The 16374-nt window shown below is 36.7% G+C and overlaps 1 protein-coding gene across 1 annotated transcript; it reads right to left on the reverse strand.

Annotated features, from left to right (window-relative positions):
- Positions 1–1874: 1874 nt before the first annotated feature.
- LOC147521894 (uncharacterized) lies at positions 1875–2867 on the reverse strand. The gene has a single exon (XM_086566675.1). The coding sequence runs from the start codon at positions 2865–2867 to the stop codon at positions 1875–1877; it is 993 nt and encodes a 330-aa protein (XP_086422801.1).
- Between the last annotated feature and the right edge of the window lie 13507 nt (positions 2868–16374).

The following is a 16374-nucleotide window of genomic DNA, read 5'->3' on the forward strand; positions in this document are numbered from 1 at the left end:
TGATTGATCGACCTCGGCTTCCGACGTCATTGAGAATGTGAGGAAACGTGTGCCCACTGCACACTGGAGTAAGCAAAACTTGAGTGAAAAATATGAGAGAATTTGTGTTTCGACACATACCTTTGAGAACCTACTTAAGGACGCTCTCCAAAGGATCCAGAAACGGCCCTGCTTGTACATTTCATTGTAAAGTTCACTGCATACATATTCATATGTAGATGTTTTGATTATTGTACATTTATTAACGTAGGTTTCAAAGGAATTAATCTGCGTTCCCCCGCTAGTGAGAGACGATAGATATCCGATATCTAATTTAGGGAACAAACCTTTGTTACCGAAGTCGCCAGAAGATAGGTGAAGTTTGTGGGTATCTTCTCGGAAAACTCTCACGAGGCTAAAACTCGTCCACTAGGGAATTCCTAGTGGTTTAAGGCCTTGTTGCATATGGTCAATGCAATCGCACTCTGTGAAATGAGAAATAGCTTAGGACTACACATTTTTTATCACTTATCTGTTTTAGTGCCTCTTCTTTGCTTGAGGACAAGTAAAGTGCTGTTTGGGGGTGGTTGATAAGTACCCAAAATTGTGTTTTAAACCCCGCAGAGACATTATATTTGGGTCAATTATGTGTTTAATAAATGTAAATTAATTGTATTTTCATGTTTTCCCAGGTTTCGACAGTCAGCGATAAAATACACACAGAACCTGCGTTTCAGCATGAAATACAGCCAAATAAAGCTTGGACTTGAAATCTTCAGTATCAGCTCATTTAAAGCTCCAATCTGCCAACAAAGCTCATGGACTTAGAGAACCATGAAACAAGTTGAAGAATCCAAACTTGAGTTCCTGAGCTAGCCAAAGGAGTCATGTTTGGGTCAAGACTTGGTCAAACTGACTTGTAACAGTCCGAAAATCAGGAGAAAGTTCAAATGGTGATATCTTCCGTCTCCTAACTCCGATTGAAGCATATGACCTATCAAAATGATCAGCGCAGAAAACTCTACACAACGGTATATTGCTTTTACAAAATGGACTTATGGTTTTAAATCAGAGATAAAGCCAAGCACGTCACTATTCATCGAAGACGATGTAGATATTTTAGATTTTTTTATTATTTAACTTTTTGTAAAGTCAAAAGATGAATAGTTCCGAATAGTGTCAAATAATGTTGAATAGTGTCAAATAGTGATTACTATTCCTTAAAGTCAAAAAGTTGAATAGTGATCAAATCTCAGTCGTTGGATCAGATTTCTCGAGATTCGATCCGCGATCATCCCATTCAACTATAAATAGAAGGGTCTAGTTTTAGTTTTTCTCATGGAATGGTTAGCATTCCATCAGTAGGAGTAGAGTAGTTTGCTGCTTTCCTAGTGTAATGAAGAATTTAATTTCCAGTTTTTAATTAAAATGTTTTTAATTCAGTTTTATTTTCTGTTAATTAGAATAAAACTTTAGTTATGTGATCTTAAAGCAGAAACTCTGCCCGAGTGAGAATTATAACCGTTTGGGGAGTTAATAAAACTCATGTGAGGGAAAATCTTCGTTGTTGGTTTGGTAAGTTGTTTAGGAAGAACAACTAGACCTACATCCTATCCCAAAATGATAGTTGGTGTAGTGTCTAGTTAGGGATCAAAGTGATGAGCTTAGAGATAAGTCATTGCTTTGGTTCCACTTGCTAGCATGTATGAGCTTAGAGATGAGCCATACATGTTAGGGATCAAGTTTTCTTCTATTAGACTTGTCTATGAGTTCTAGGAAGAATAAAATGATCTTATCAAACAACAAAACTTATTAAAATCATTGAGATGAAATATTTTGCAATTTTATTGAAATGTGAACGAAATGACAAACCCAACCGCTGTTATACAGCTAGATCAACCAGCTAGTATGACATTGTGGCTAGTCATTGCTACATTTTGCCTCACAGTTTTTGAAAGCACAAACTCATCTAATTGTCCCTTGTCAACTAGCCTCTGTATTTTTCCCTTGAGGGATCTACACTCTCCTGTTTCATGGCCAAAATCATTGTGGAAGTGACACCAAAGATTTTTGTCACGTGTAGACATAGTGTTTTCAGGCAAGGATAGCGGAGGAAAAAGTAAATTGCGTCCCTTGATCTTTTCATATATCGCATCGTACTTGGCATTTAATAGAGTGAGCTTCATTTCCTCATGAACTGTGTTAATCTTGTTGTATTCTGACTTCTGTTGTGGCCCTTCCGATATCTTCTGCTTCTGTTTACCTTTACCTTCGTTTGAGTCTTTACTCCGAAAGTCTTTGTCTCTTGAGGCTTTTGATCTAACATCTTCCTCCACGTTAATGAACTGTTGCATTCGTGCAAACAAATCGGATTTTGATTGTGGGGGGTCCCGTACAAGGGAGTTGTAAATTCCATTTTTATCGAAATGGACTCCTTCCTTGAATTCATGAATGATCATTACGTCAGGGACATCGGTGACCTCTGCTTGCACTTGACGGAAACGAATTACGAACTTTGCCAATGCTTCATCCTTTTGCTGCTTGGTGTTTAGCAAGATGTTGACATCCTTAGGACGTGTCCAATTATGCTTAAACCGATCTGTGAACTTGTTTTCTAATTCCTGAAATGACGTGATAGATTGAGCTGGCAAGCTAGAAAGCCAACATAGAGCTTCTCCTTTTAACGTAGATGGAAAAAGTTTGCACAGGAGGGGGTCATCTTTGCGCCATAGAATTACCCTGCTTTTAAACTCCATAACATGATCATTCGGGTCTCCTCCTGCTTCGTAGGAAGGTCTGGTTGTTTGAATCATTCCTGATGCTCTGCATTTTGTATCTTTAGGGAAAATCTCCCGACGACATCTTCGTTCACTGCAAGGTATTTCCATCGTGCATCAGCGACACCCACGTTGGTTATTGTTTTCTTGATAATGTCTTTGATTTGTTGTTCTGTGAATGGTGCGCCTGTGACTTCTAGATTTCTGATTTGAGGAGTAATTTCACCACATTGCATCTCACGGTATTGTTGCCCCTAACTATTGCTTGCTTCAATCTTTGGCTGGTTTCTTGGGCTGTGAGACCTATGTCGATAAAAAGGGCTAAGCTGTCGAACTGGGGAGGCGCTTCTTTGGTGTCGTCGTACTCTAGGCTGACCTTTGTTAATCTGCCTGTATCGGTTTGCTGCATTCAAGCCATGTCTAAGGTCATGTTGCAATTCGTCTCTGAGGTCCTGATCTTGGCGTCCAACATTGCACCTTATGGTGGATGTTGTCCACCTTTCTGATGCGCTATGATCAACCTTCAATGATCTTGTCATGTTATGACCACTACTACACCTAGTGTTGTTGGTATTTCGAGATCTGGATCGCCTTCTTGAATGGGATGTATGTCTGCTTGACCTTGAGTGATTCTGATGATTCTCAGGGATAGGCTCCAATGGATGGGATGTACCGTAATTAAATTGTAGTCGGTTGAATACATTCCGATTTTCACCAGATATGGGGGCTCTTGCCGGTGTAGAAGATGCAGCATCGGCGCCATCCCTTTGTACTTGCTTCCCTTTATCCAGTTGCTTCTGTAAGTAGTTGTTATGTTCTTTCTCTCTTCTGAATCGCTGACGCAACACTTCTAAAGGCACATCTTCATCTCCTATCTCCATATTCTCTGAATCTGCTTTGTTTGCCTCTAGATCTTGAGAATGAGTTATTGGAGCCTGAAGTCGTGTACGTCTAGATCTGCGTTGTCATGGCACCTGGAGGTTTGAAGGCTGAGCTTGTAGATCTGGAGCGACTGGTTGATTCATCAAGGTCTGACTAGTCGGAACTTCGGGATTGGGTAAGTTGTTTTCTTCTTCTAGTTGTAGTCTTGCGTTCTTGCTCACTTGAGATCTTGTTGTTTTTGTCATTACCGAATCTTGAAAGAAAGAACATGGATGAAGGTTCGTTAGTAAGAACCACAGACGGCGCCAATTATGTTTGGGTAAGAACTCGCCCAAACACACCAATGGTTTCGTAAGGGAGGTTATTGTAATGAATTGTTGAGACTGTACCTTCAATGGCTGCCTACGTATCCAAATTGTTCTCTGGAATCAAGTCTCTCAAATGAACGTAGTTCTTTGTTTGAAATGATTGTTGGGTATTTATAGGAATCTTATTGCTTAAAATACCATTTCCTTATTTGATGAGATATTTATCTCTTTGTATGAAATCTTTTCAAAAGCTTCATATGGAAAAAATCCCTTGACATATCTTAAGACCTGCTATATATAACTTGGGTGTCATATTAGTGGGCAGTGTCATTGCTCCAATAGAGGGCATGCCCGAATGCCACACTAGTAGGCAAGCGGGACTGCCACAGTAGCGGGCAAGCAAGCCCGCCTCACTAGTAGGCAAGCGATGCCAGAGTAGCGGGCAAGCAAGTATGCCTCACTAGTAGGCAAGCGGGACTGCCATGGTAGTGGGCAAGCAAGCACCCTCATTAGTGGGCGGCTCTTATAGTAGTACCCAATGATGATCGTTCGTAGGGGTACAAGTACACTGGTACATACAAGTTCCACAATCCGTGTATGGTTTGTGACTATAGCAATGTCTCCTAATACAACGTCAAATCTCTATAATAATCAAGAAACAGAGAACTATTAGAAGCAACATATAGTCACATTGCAAGTCTGAAATGAATTTTCTAACTTGAAACTCACAATCAAATTTACAAGCTCATTATTGTTTGGGTTTTGATGACCATCTCCATAGGGTACAAATTTAAAAGGAACAACATGTGGTAAAACACAGCTGGAAAGCAGTCCAATACTGCTTCCCGGGGCATGCTGCAGCACAATGTTCTCAAATTCTCACTAATAGACCAGGTCACCATGGTTATGAATAAATATGGTTGCTACTTACTTGTCCCTTGCACATCCACTCTACATGGTAGCTAAACATGGACAGTAAACTGAATCCATAGGGTGCTACTTGGTCGTTGTTGCTTGCTTCAAGACCACACCAGCTAACCCACACATTCATTCTATCAAACACATTAAGAGCAAGACAAGCGGCTATTTACAGAACAACCAACCAATGAAAGTGAATCATCACAAAGAAACAACACAGAGAACCTAAATCGCCAAGTATCCAACCCTCTCAAATTTAATTGACACGAATTCTAGTGAAACTTTCTCAAAGGAGTAGTAGTGTGACGACAAACGTACATAGATTAAATACCAAAAATTTCATATTGAATATTAGAAATTCTATTTAATTACTTCATATACTTAATAAAAAGAAACAAAATTTGAATTTTGGAGAAGGAAAGATAGATCTTCCAGTAACTGAAAACTCTATCTTGTAAGTTGGTAGTTGAAGTGACTTCCACTGTTCGACATGAATGAACTCTATTACTATTTCTAACTAGTAACGACAACTCTGCACATGCATTTGTATTTTGTTTTCTTTAGAAAAATTGTAACACGTAACAATCTAAGTCATCCCGCCCATCTAAGTATACTAAGTACCATTTTCTCTTTATCTCAACCAACAGTTACCAGATGAGAACGAAGAGAATTAAAAAAATGGAAGCAACACGATCTTATAAAGCATGAAACAGAAGCAACACAATTCGAAATTGGCCATAAGTAAACGCAGCAGTGAGAGAAGAACACAAGATATCAAATAAAAATTGAAATTTTCCATTGTATATCGAAATAAATGTCATACATTTGGTTATAACTGAAGCAACTAACACCGAAATTACTTGCAGTTGTGGATTAAATACCTAGGGCAGTGTGAAAAAAAAAGCTTAAAAGTATAAATTAGATGATAAAAATTAACAAACCGTATAAGAAGAAGGCAAAGGAAGAGAAAAATACTGGATGTCGGGGGCGACAGAAGTGTTTATTTGGTTGAACGAGAGAGAGGCGTTGGAAAAACAATAAGAGGGGATGAAAAATATAAGAGAGAGAAGAGAAAAAATAGAAGAGAGGAGAGTGCGATTTTTTATTTTTTCCCTCTCACCCAAAATTAGAATTTTGGGCTTTGATGTTTTTTTAGTTTCTATTATCTTAACCTTAACCTTAACCTTAATTCTCAAAACAAAGCAAAACTTTAGTAACGGTTTCCTGTCAAAACAAAACTTTATAAATACGTTACAAATTAATTCTCAAATCCAGGAAAATTAAAGTAACACATTATTTGCAATTTTAACGCTAAACAAACGTTAGGAACCTAGTTACGCCTAAAAAGCGTTAGTAACCAAAAAAAGTGTGCGTTACTGATTTCCTGTTTTGGTGTAGTGATATCCAGTACTAATCAAGGATATACCACTAAGTTTACAAAAAAAAAAAAAAAAAAAAAAAAAAAAAAAAAAAGAATGGATGGAAAAGCTAAGACAAAGGAAGAACTTTCTCTACAATACATAATTTGAATAAATCTTCCAAAGAATGAAGCAAAACCCTTAGTGTTTTCAGAAACAACCTTAGAATCCTTTTTACCTTTCCTACATAAACCAATACCCAAGCCAAGTTACAACCCATGACTTATCACTACAGTATGGTACAAAGTCTAGAATAGGTGAGATGATGCTAAAGTGAAGGACCCAACACTTCATATGTGATTGACATTCTTTCCATGAGACTACTTTTATTCAGAAGTCTATTTTTCAAAGTAGTATGTGGGATGTTCATATGCATTATTCTTTTCCCTACATACATGAGGTAAAATAGTAGACCATCTTCTGAGAGATTCTTTTCTAAGAATATGACCGGTGAGGATTGAAAGTCGAGATTATCTACCTATGGTAAACAAGGGATTCCGTTTCTTGGATAGGAGAGTATAGGAGATTGACTAAGTACACACATAAGCCTTGATTAAGAATTTTGTCAATTTTTACTATCTCCCATCATAATTTATGAGTCTTTGCAGCAATGTAGTTAGCAATAGAGACCGTCTGTCGGAATAAGCACTAAGTGGGTAAGGAATTTCTCTTTCTGAAAAATACTATCATTCTTGAACATGCTATTGATTGATTTTGTGGGTATATCACCTGAAAACCCTCACGAGACTATAACTCGTCCTTTTTGGGGAACTTAAAGGTTTAAAGCCTTGTTGCATATGGTAAATGCAATCGCGATGCCTGCGAAAATGAGTTAGGATTTTATTTTTGTTATTAGATGTGATTTTGATCACTTATCTATTTTTTTTCGTATTTGCTAAGAGACTAGCAAAAGGCTAGTTGGGAGTTGTGATAAGTGCTCAAAAAGTGCTATTTAACCATCGATTATGCCTTTTGTTTAACCATCTTAGTGGACTAATAGTATTTGTAAGTTATGTTTTATGATTCTACAGGTGAAAGAGAGAGTTTTGTGGAATATTAGAGAAAAATGGGGTAAAACGGAGCAATTCGGAGCATTAAGGATTATATGGGAAGCCTGTGGACAATCATGGAGAAGGCCAAGGAATTAGAGCTATTAAAGATGCGACTTGGACCTATTTTAAAGCTTATTTGGAAGCCCAAAGCCAAATCATTCGTTGTTTGGACCAAAGCCCGCAAAAGAGGATAGAAGGATAAAGCAGAAGAGACAAAATAGGCTTACTCGTCTGGGACGCATGGATCGAACGTCCAGACGCATTGATCGGGTCTGAGATGCATGGATCGACACTGTAGCCAATTTCTTCTCAGTTTTGGAGACGAAGTTGGATTCTGAAATAAGTCTATTTGTATTAGAAAACAAATGACGGTTTGGAATGCTTCTAGAGCTCATTGTAACCTCTATAAATAGAGGACCTAAGTGCCTCATGTAATTTGCCAATTCACTTATATTCTTGTCTCCAGAACTTGAGGCAGAGAGAGATTAATAATAAAAGATCAGTTTTAATTAGCTGAGTCTTAATAAATTAGTCTTTCTAGTCTTATGTTCTTCGACTCTTCTTCTTCTCGTTTTTCGTGTTCTTCCTTCTATATGGAAGGCTAATCTTCTCCTTCAAGGGAGGAGATGAAGCCAGTGCTTAAGGTTTAATGATTCTTTTGGTTCATGGTGTTCTTCAATCAGGTTAGTTCTTTATGTTTTTAGTTATTAGTTCTATTGCCCACACCAGGGGATGGAAGTATAAAACAGGGTTTATGTTTTGCAATATTAATATCATGCTAGTGTTCTTTACTTTTCTTCTAGTAGTATAGTTCTTTAGAGTTAAGGAAGTATTCTTTGTGTTGCCTTAGAAGAGGTAGCTCAGGGAGTGGCTGCCTAGGGTAAGTATTCTTTGTGTTTTCCTTAAGTGGTAATTCATTGAATGACCACCCTATTAGGAAGTACTCCTTGATGTTGCTCTCGGTAATACATTGAATGGCTGCCCGAGCTTATATAAAAGGAAAGAAAATATTAATAGCATAAATATAGAAACAACCTTAAGTAGAGTTAATTATTAACGATGTTTCGTCCAAAAGGGCATCGGCACTCACTCGATTGCCTAATTATATTGTAGTCTACTTGTAAGAATAACCATGAAACAGAATGTCATAGATTAAAAGTATTGGTGGATCACTACTACAGAAAAGCTCATATACCACTATTATATACAGTGGTAAAAAGCCTTTAGCCACTGTTTTCAAACCGTGGTAACAACCACCGTGACAAATACTTCTAACAGAACCATGGTAAAAAGTACCTATTATATACCACGGTTTTAGCTAAAACAGTGGTATTGGGATTTTTGAACCGTGGTTAATATTTTTTACAATTTTCTCTATCCGAGGTGGACTGTGGGAAATAGTCATGTCAGATATCTGACAGTTGGATAAAAACCGTGGTTTATAGAATCTCCTTATACCTCAGTTCTTACAAAACCGTGGTTTATAGACATTTAAAAAAATAAAAATAAAATGCCCCTAATTATTCGATTTTCATCATATTCAACCCTGCAACCTGCAACCTGTCCATTTTCACCATATCCACATTAGATTTAAAAACACATTCTTCAAATAAACAATTCATGGTGTAACAAACAAAAGAAATCAATTTAGACATTGAATTGCTAAAAGAAGCTTGAACTTGTTCCATCTAAAACATCAAAATAATGGTGAGATCGACCAAGTACTGAATCTTAACTGGAAAGGGTCAAAACCTAGCTAAGACACAACGCTTGGCTTGAACGCTCCATTATGCTGGATGAATCTAAGAATTTCAAGTCGAACAACATCAAGTTCTTCTTGTGTGTATGTATCTTTGAGGCTTAGATTTGTCATCTACACGATCAAAGATCAAAAAGTAATATAATAACTAAATAATTAATGAAGAGTAACACAAAACAGAGAATACTAATGTATGACGACTTCTACTTTATTTTCAAAAGAATTATCTATTATCTGAACATGCAAGCTATTCCATTATTTCTCTCATGAACTTCACAATAAACGGAAGATATATGTATGACAAACCTGCAGAGCGGTTATAAGAACAGCAAAGCCATTGATTAAGTAATGATAGCTATACAGCTTCAGATAATTTTCCCCCTTTAAAACCCTATTCAATAGAGAATCATGAACTCGAATCAGATAAGAGCCCTGACTTGATTTGGAAATGTTCTTGTTTCTTAAGAAAATGCAAAGCAAGTGTGTCTCAGAAAACAATCCAAACTCCACAAAGTTTTGGAAATTGAGTATTGATGACTTAAGATTCATGTATTTCTAACACATTAAAACTGGCACTAGAAAACATAAGTTAACTAATTCTACAAACTTAGAAACCTTAGAATACGTAAACAAATTAAAAACAATGCCTGAATGTCTATTTGAAAACAAAAAGTATGTAAGTCAAATTCTCACACTTACACAGCATGAATGAGTATATTTATCCCCACATACAAATTTGTAATTTATCTTATTTTTGCTTTTTCATACGCATTAAGTACACTAGATGTTAGTGTGTGTGTGTGTATGTGGGGAGTGACATTAAACACATTGAGAAACATACTACACTCCCACATAATTGAGAAAAAAAAACATAAAAACACGATCAAAATAGATTTTAGTACTAATCAAACACTACAAGAAAACAGGTTTTTCCCACGGTTTTGGACTGTCGGAGGACCGTGGGCTTTTTGTGGAGTCTAATGCAGATAAATGATGCTTCCCGTGATATTTTTGTTCCTGGGGTATCTTTTCATCCCCGCTTCATCAGCATTAAAAAAAAAAAAGAAATCACTAACTTATATCACATTAAGAAGAACTGCATTACTAATAGGATCACTGGTGCTAATGACAAGAGAAAAATTTGAGTATTATTATATAAGAAACACTAATTTGATTGCAAAATTTATAAAGTAGCTTCTTACAATTTCAAAAGATGTTTGCTCTTGTAAAGGCAAAATGGCAGACTTTGTTTAGTCCCCATGTTATCTTTCCAAAGAAATCTTCTCTAGCTCATTATCTAGAACTTCGAAAACCCAACCTTTTACCCTAGGATCCTTGCAAAGCATGTAAAACCCGAAACATGCGAATCCGATGCATTCATTTCTTTTGAACTTGTAGAAGTCGTCCACTGTTTCGCTTTTCTCCGATTGATATAGGGAAATCGATGATGAATCAAATTTATAAATAAATTTAATATTAAGTAAGACTATATTAAGTAGTTTCTCTTGGAAGGAGGTTATAATTAGTTGGGAGACTTACCTCCATATTGTGCCTCGCTGAAAGTATTTATTTCGAGCAATGTAGGATTTCTTATGATGTTGTATGTGGCGTCATCGAAGCTTCCTCATATCTCCTCCAAACATGAGAGGGTCTGCCATAGACCATAGAGTTATCTGCTAGGAAGAAAGTTTTGCTATTTCCACAGCCTTAATATATACCGTACTTGAAGAATAACAAACACGGTAAATAAAAATTGCATCTAGACCTGAAGTTCTTTGCTCTTCGATTGTGAGGTTAGAATTTATCTATGGCCTTGATTTACACCTGGCAATGGAATATAAGAAACATGATTTCTATTTTAAAATGTGTTACCCCTCAACAAGTCAACATTCAAAAGCAAACAAGAAAAAGTCAGATCAAGAAGCTACGCATGGCAAAGATATAATTCAATCAAGAAAGGACTTGGAAGAAAATGTTATTTTCTAAGAAAAATTTGTTCATGTATCCTTTATATTGGCCATAAATAAATCCCTCACAAACTATATATAACGGTTAAGCTCCAGGAATTGTGTGACAAAAATGAAGCCTTTTCTGGTGAATGAGCAAATGCTTTTAGTGGGCATCTTATGGTGAGAAAAGTGCGAGGCTTTTGTGGTAATGCGTTGCCCTTGTGCAAAAACAAAGAAAAATGGATGCATGGCACAAGTTCTTTAAAATTAGGGTCTTTTAGACATACCCTTCCCCCACAGAACGATAGCAAAATTTGACATGCCCCATGGCCCCCCAAATCCAATATCCAACGGTTAAGCTACTTCAGAAAGTTAAAATTCATCTTGTAGCAGTTGGATAGGGGGGGGGGGGGGCGGCAGTATCTCACTTTGAAACGTTATGAATGTCAGAGTGGAATATACGTATATAGTATACTTGTGAATAGGTAGTGATGGGATCATAATGTGTCGTCTTGTGCCAAGTTTTTACCTAGATCAGTAAGCCACCCCAAATGAAGCATGTCTAAGTCCGGCCATGAGTTTCCCCACAAGCCCGTTGATCCTATCATATTAGCTGCAGCGAAGTTGCTGACGCACAAGTTTGTATAAGTTCCTTTGAAATTCTTGGCAATTATAAGCAAAAGTAATGAACAGGCAATCTGCATCAGAATTAATGTTTGGGATTTGGTAGTTCCAAAACTGAAATTAATGAGCTAGTAGAACATTGATATGTATACCTTGTAAAAAATGACAAGAGGTGTTAAATATCTTTAGCATATATCCATATCTTCACATACATACCTTGATACACTAAAATGAGAAGCTACATCACTCCATGAATCCCAATCATCTCCTGTAGCCCTATACATGTTCACAAGAGGGCTCACATCCTTGGCAATATAGCTGGTGTCGCACCGACTCCAGGAGAGAGAGAATACATGATAAGGTGATCAATCTCCTTCAGTACCTGCATAAAGATAATTATTTCATCTCCTTCAAGAATTGATAATTTTGTCTTTTGACTTGGGAGTACGTGGAGAGTGTTCAATAATCCCTAGTTTAAACAGAAAATTGCATAACAACAAAATCAGTATATACTTTTCTGAAAAAAAATAAAAAATAAAAAATCATGGAACCACATTCACATTCACAAGTAGGCAAAAGATAGAAGATCTATTTCAAATGTAAACGGACCTGTCCATTAAGTTTTTCCTTCCCATGATCTCGCCACCGGTTTTGGCTGTAAATGAACCAGTAACCCATAGCTTCTTCTTCCTCCCTTAGCTTTAAACCCGTGCAACAAATAAGATCCAAGAAAAAAAAAAATGAATATGAAAACCTTTGAAGAAACTAAATTGACCTGGGTTTCAGCCAGCAATGATTCCAAGTTGAGACGTTGAAGGAAAATAAATGTGTCTTTGAGTAGTGAAGAAAAACAAAGCTTGTAAATCCTAAAAAAATTAAAATTGAAATTTTTTGTCAAATAAAACCTTACACAAAAAAATCGGTGCTGAAATAAATAATTTTTTTGATTTCATTACCTTGTTGAGATGTGAGAAGAAGAAAGAGTGAAAAAAAAAACCGAAAATACTTGATCGATAACCAAAATTGGGGAGAGATGAAACAAAACACTACTTGAAACCCTAGCTAGTCGAAAAGAGGGTGTCGATAGAAGTTTGAGCGCTAGACAGTTTTCCCCCCTTTTTTTCTAGTTTTTTATTTTCTTCTAGATTGCTTTACCCACGGAAGGTTTATTTTTTGGCAAAACATTAGTCACATTTTCTTTATAAACGGTGGGGTAAATGAATGTGAGAAAACAAATTAGGAATTTTATGTTGTACCGTGGTATATGGCATATTATATGCCACTGTTTTACGAGACCAGTGGCATTTGCTTGTACCGAAATTAGAAAAACCATCTTTACTGTGGGAATTGACTATTAGCCACCGTTATTGGGAAAACGGTGGTGTATACCATTTGACCTACCGTGGCTAATGTGCATTTTTGTAGTAGTGGATTCTAATCTCTTGAATTCCCTCTCTTAGAAATTCTTAATAGTTTAGTTTTAGTTAATTTAGTTTAGTTTTAGCATTAGAATCTAAAATCTCTACAATCATAGTTTTTAATCCCCTTAAACCCCATTTCCAGTCATGTTCTTCACATAACATACACTTAAAAGTGGAACGATACCCTACTCATCATTTACTTATTGAAGGATAATTAGGCTTTGATACGCTTTTATTTGTTCAACGACCATCATCCATCTACATTATCTATATCATCCACCTCATCTACACACACAAAAAGAGGCTGGTCAATTATCAATAAGTTCGAAGTTAGGAAACCAAAAAACGAGGGGTTTAGATCAAATTAGAGCCTACTGTAAAGCAGAAGAGTGCCCATGGATGGCATGTTTTAGAAAGAAGCCAAACGAGTTTACTATGAAGTAGAGAAAAATTGTTCCTTAACATACATGTTATGCTGATCCACTTGAGCACAACTGTATGGTTGATGCCAACTTTATTGTGGAAGAACTTGAAGACTAAATCACTCTACATCATAAGACTTTCAAGCCCTAAGACATCCAGAAACAAATGTTCTGCAATTTTCTCATAGAGGTGAGTTATTGGTCAACATGGCATGCTAAAGCAAAAGTATTAGAGAAATTGTTTGGGGATTATGATGGAAGCTATAGGATGGTCCCTGAGTTAAGAAAACAAATTCTCTTAAGCAATCCTAGTTCAATTGCTACATACTTAGGGGATATGGAAAATGGCAACCAGTTCACTGGACTTTGTATTGCGTTCGAGGGTTCTCTCACTGGTTTTGTTACTGGGTGCAGGCCAATTGTTGGGTTAGATGGTTGTTTTTTTAAGGGATAATATGGTGGTTAGCTACTTAGTGTTGTTTCATTGGACGCCAACAATGGTCTTTTCCCTTTGACAGTGTATATATGCAAAAGTGAGAGTACAGAAACTTGGGGTAAATTTTTGGAGATCATCTCTCCAAAACTAAGTCAGCATCCTCTACCACTAACTATCATTTCTGACAAACAAAAGGGTCTTGTAGAGGCCGTGAGTTACGTCTTTGACGATACCAGGTCTCATAGAATATGTTTTCGCCATATGTATAAAAATTTCAAGAAATTGTTTAAAGGAAGGCACCTTGACAAAATGGCATGGTTTGCGGCCAAGTCTTACAAGGAAGTGGACCTTAAAAAGTGGATGGACAAGATAGGATCTACGAAGAAAGAATCAAGAGAATGGCTCGAGAAGGAAAATGTGGAATCATGGGCACAGTGTTGTTTTGATCACACATCAAAGTGTGAGCATATAACTAATAATTTTTTAGAGTCCTTTAACAATTGGATCCAGGAAGTTAGAGATAAGCCAGTATGCAATCTCGTTGACAAGTTGCATTTAGCTTTTATGAGGAATATATATGACAAAAAACAAAAAGCTAAGAAGTGGGATGATGAAGCAGGCCATAAGTTTCGTGGTCTTGTTCCGAGAGTGAAGCAAACTATTAAGACTCACATCAAATTCATAAGGAACTACGTTGTTAGTTGAGAGAGCTGAAAACCATTGTTTCTCTGTCAAAACTGCATATGACACTAGGTTAGACAATTTTACTAAGAGTTTATTTGTTATTCTCTAATTTTACAACAATTCATAAATTAACATTATTTACTATTGTATTTTCACTACCTAGATGTACTACTGTTTTTTCACTAGGTGGATAGTAGAATTACGTAGCAAGGAATGTTCATGTGTAGCATGGCAACAATCTGGAGTTCCATTTATACATGTCGTTGCAATTATATACCCCAGGAGGTGTTCATGGGTTGACTTTTGTAGTCCTTTTTTCATTGTGCAAGCATATAAACAAACTTATACTGGTTACATCAATCCAATGAATGATATGGCTGACTGGTCCACTGAAATTCATGTTATTAAGGTGACTGCATGAAACATTGTTTCTTGGTTTCATATAGATTGCTGCAAATACTAACGTGGTTTCTTGACAGGGTGTACCTCAGATTATTAATCCTCCACCACATGTCAGAGGTATTGCCGTATTGGCAACCAAAAAAACAAAGGAGGGAGGAGGATGAAGATGCTCCTAGTTCTAAGAAAAAAAATAACTTGTAAGTCTTGTCATCTGCCTGGTCACAACTCAAGGACATGCAAAGGACTTCCAGCTAATATAGCTAAAAATCCCAACAAAGGTAGCACAAAATTTTTTGTGTATTAAAACTAAGATCCTCGCAAAAACTATTACGTTAATTTAATTAATTTTCAACATTATATTTTTACTTTGTAGAAAAAGAGGCAGCAACAAAGAAGGCAACAACAAAGAAGGCATCAGCTGAGAAGTCAAAGAAAGATAGATCAAACACATCAAAAGAGAAATGTGGAACTAATGGAGGAGGCGGTGTTGTGGATACTACTACTGCTGCATCATCATCTCAGTCCAATACACCAACTTCCATGTTTGTTGTTGATAAGAGCCCAAAACTGTAGTTTTAACCCCTTAATAATCATACTGTTAGACCAATTATGTGAATAATAAGTAAGAGTTAATACTGATTACGCGTTTTTATGCATTTCAGGCTTCAAAGTCCATTATGTGCGAAATGTGCCACTTTAGCGAGATAAAGGAACAAAATTCAGCCAGAACTTCCGAATGCCATATCTTTGGACTCGGACCTCCGGATTGAGGCCTACCTTATGTCAAAACGACCGGCTCGGAAAGAGCTTGGCAATGGTTTAAGCCTTGACCCAATCAGAGGAGCAGAAGTGGACGAAACGTCTGTGGAAGCCAACTGCAGCTGAAGAGGCCTTTTTGGACTGAAAGAATTGGGTTTTGGGCCCGATTCTCGGCCCAAAACATGGCTCCAAGCCCATGCACGATTTTGGATCTGAATGTATAAAAAACAAAAGCTTGACTCGGTGTTAATGGCAGTCGATGGCGGTCGAGTAGCCGATGGAGTTAAAAAAGAGTAGATAGCTTAGAATAGAAAGTAGCCATTAAAATAGCTTCTGATCTAGTTTTATTTAATTGTTTTTGATTAAGTATAGTTTCAATCTTATTCATTTTATTAGATTAAACCTTGAATCTTGTTCTTCATTTCATTAGATCAATAAAGTAGTATTCTTTATCCATTTCGATTTTTGTCATTCCAATTCTAGATCTAATTTCAATTCCTGTCCTTATTTCAATTTAGTCATTAAATTAGATTTCATTATTGTTAAATTAAGTAAATTTCAATGCTTTATATTATGTTTAGTTT

The sequence above is a fragment of the Coptis chinensis genome, chromosome 1 (genome assembly GCF_015680905.1).
Source record: "Coptis chinensis isolate HL-2020 chromosome 1, ASM1568090v1, whole genome shotgun sequence".
Taxonomy (NCBI): domain Eukaryota; kingdom Viridiplantae; phylum Streptophyta; class Magnoliopsida; order Ranunculales; family Ranunculaceae; genus Coptis; species Coptis chinensis.

What these genes read in the sequence shown, in the direction of transcription:
- LOC147521894 (XM_086566675.1), bottom strand. Translation starts at nt 2,867, where the DNA reads ATGGAAATACCTTGCAGTGAACGAAGATGTCGTCGGGAGATTTTCCCT.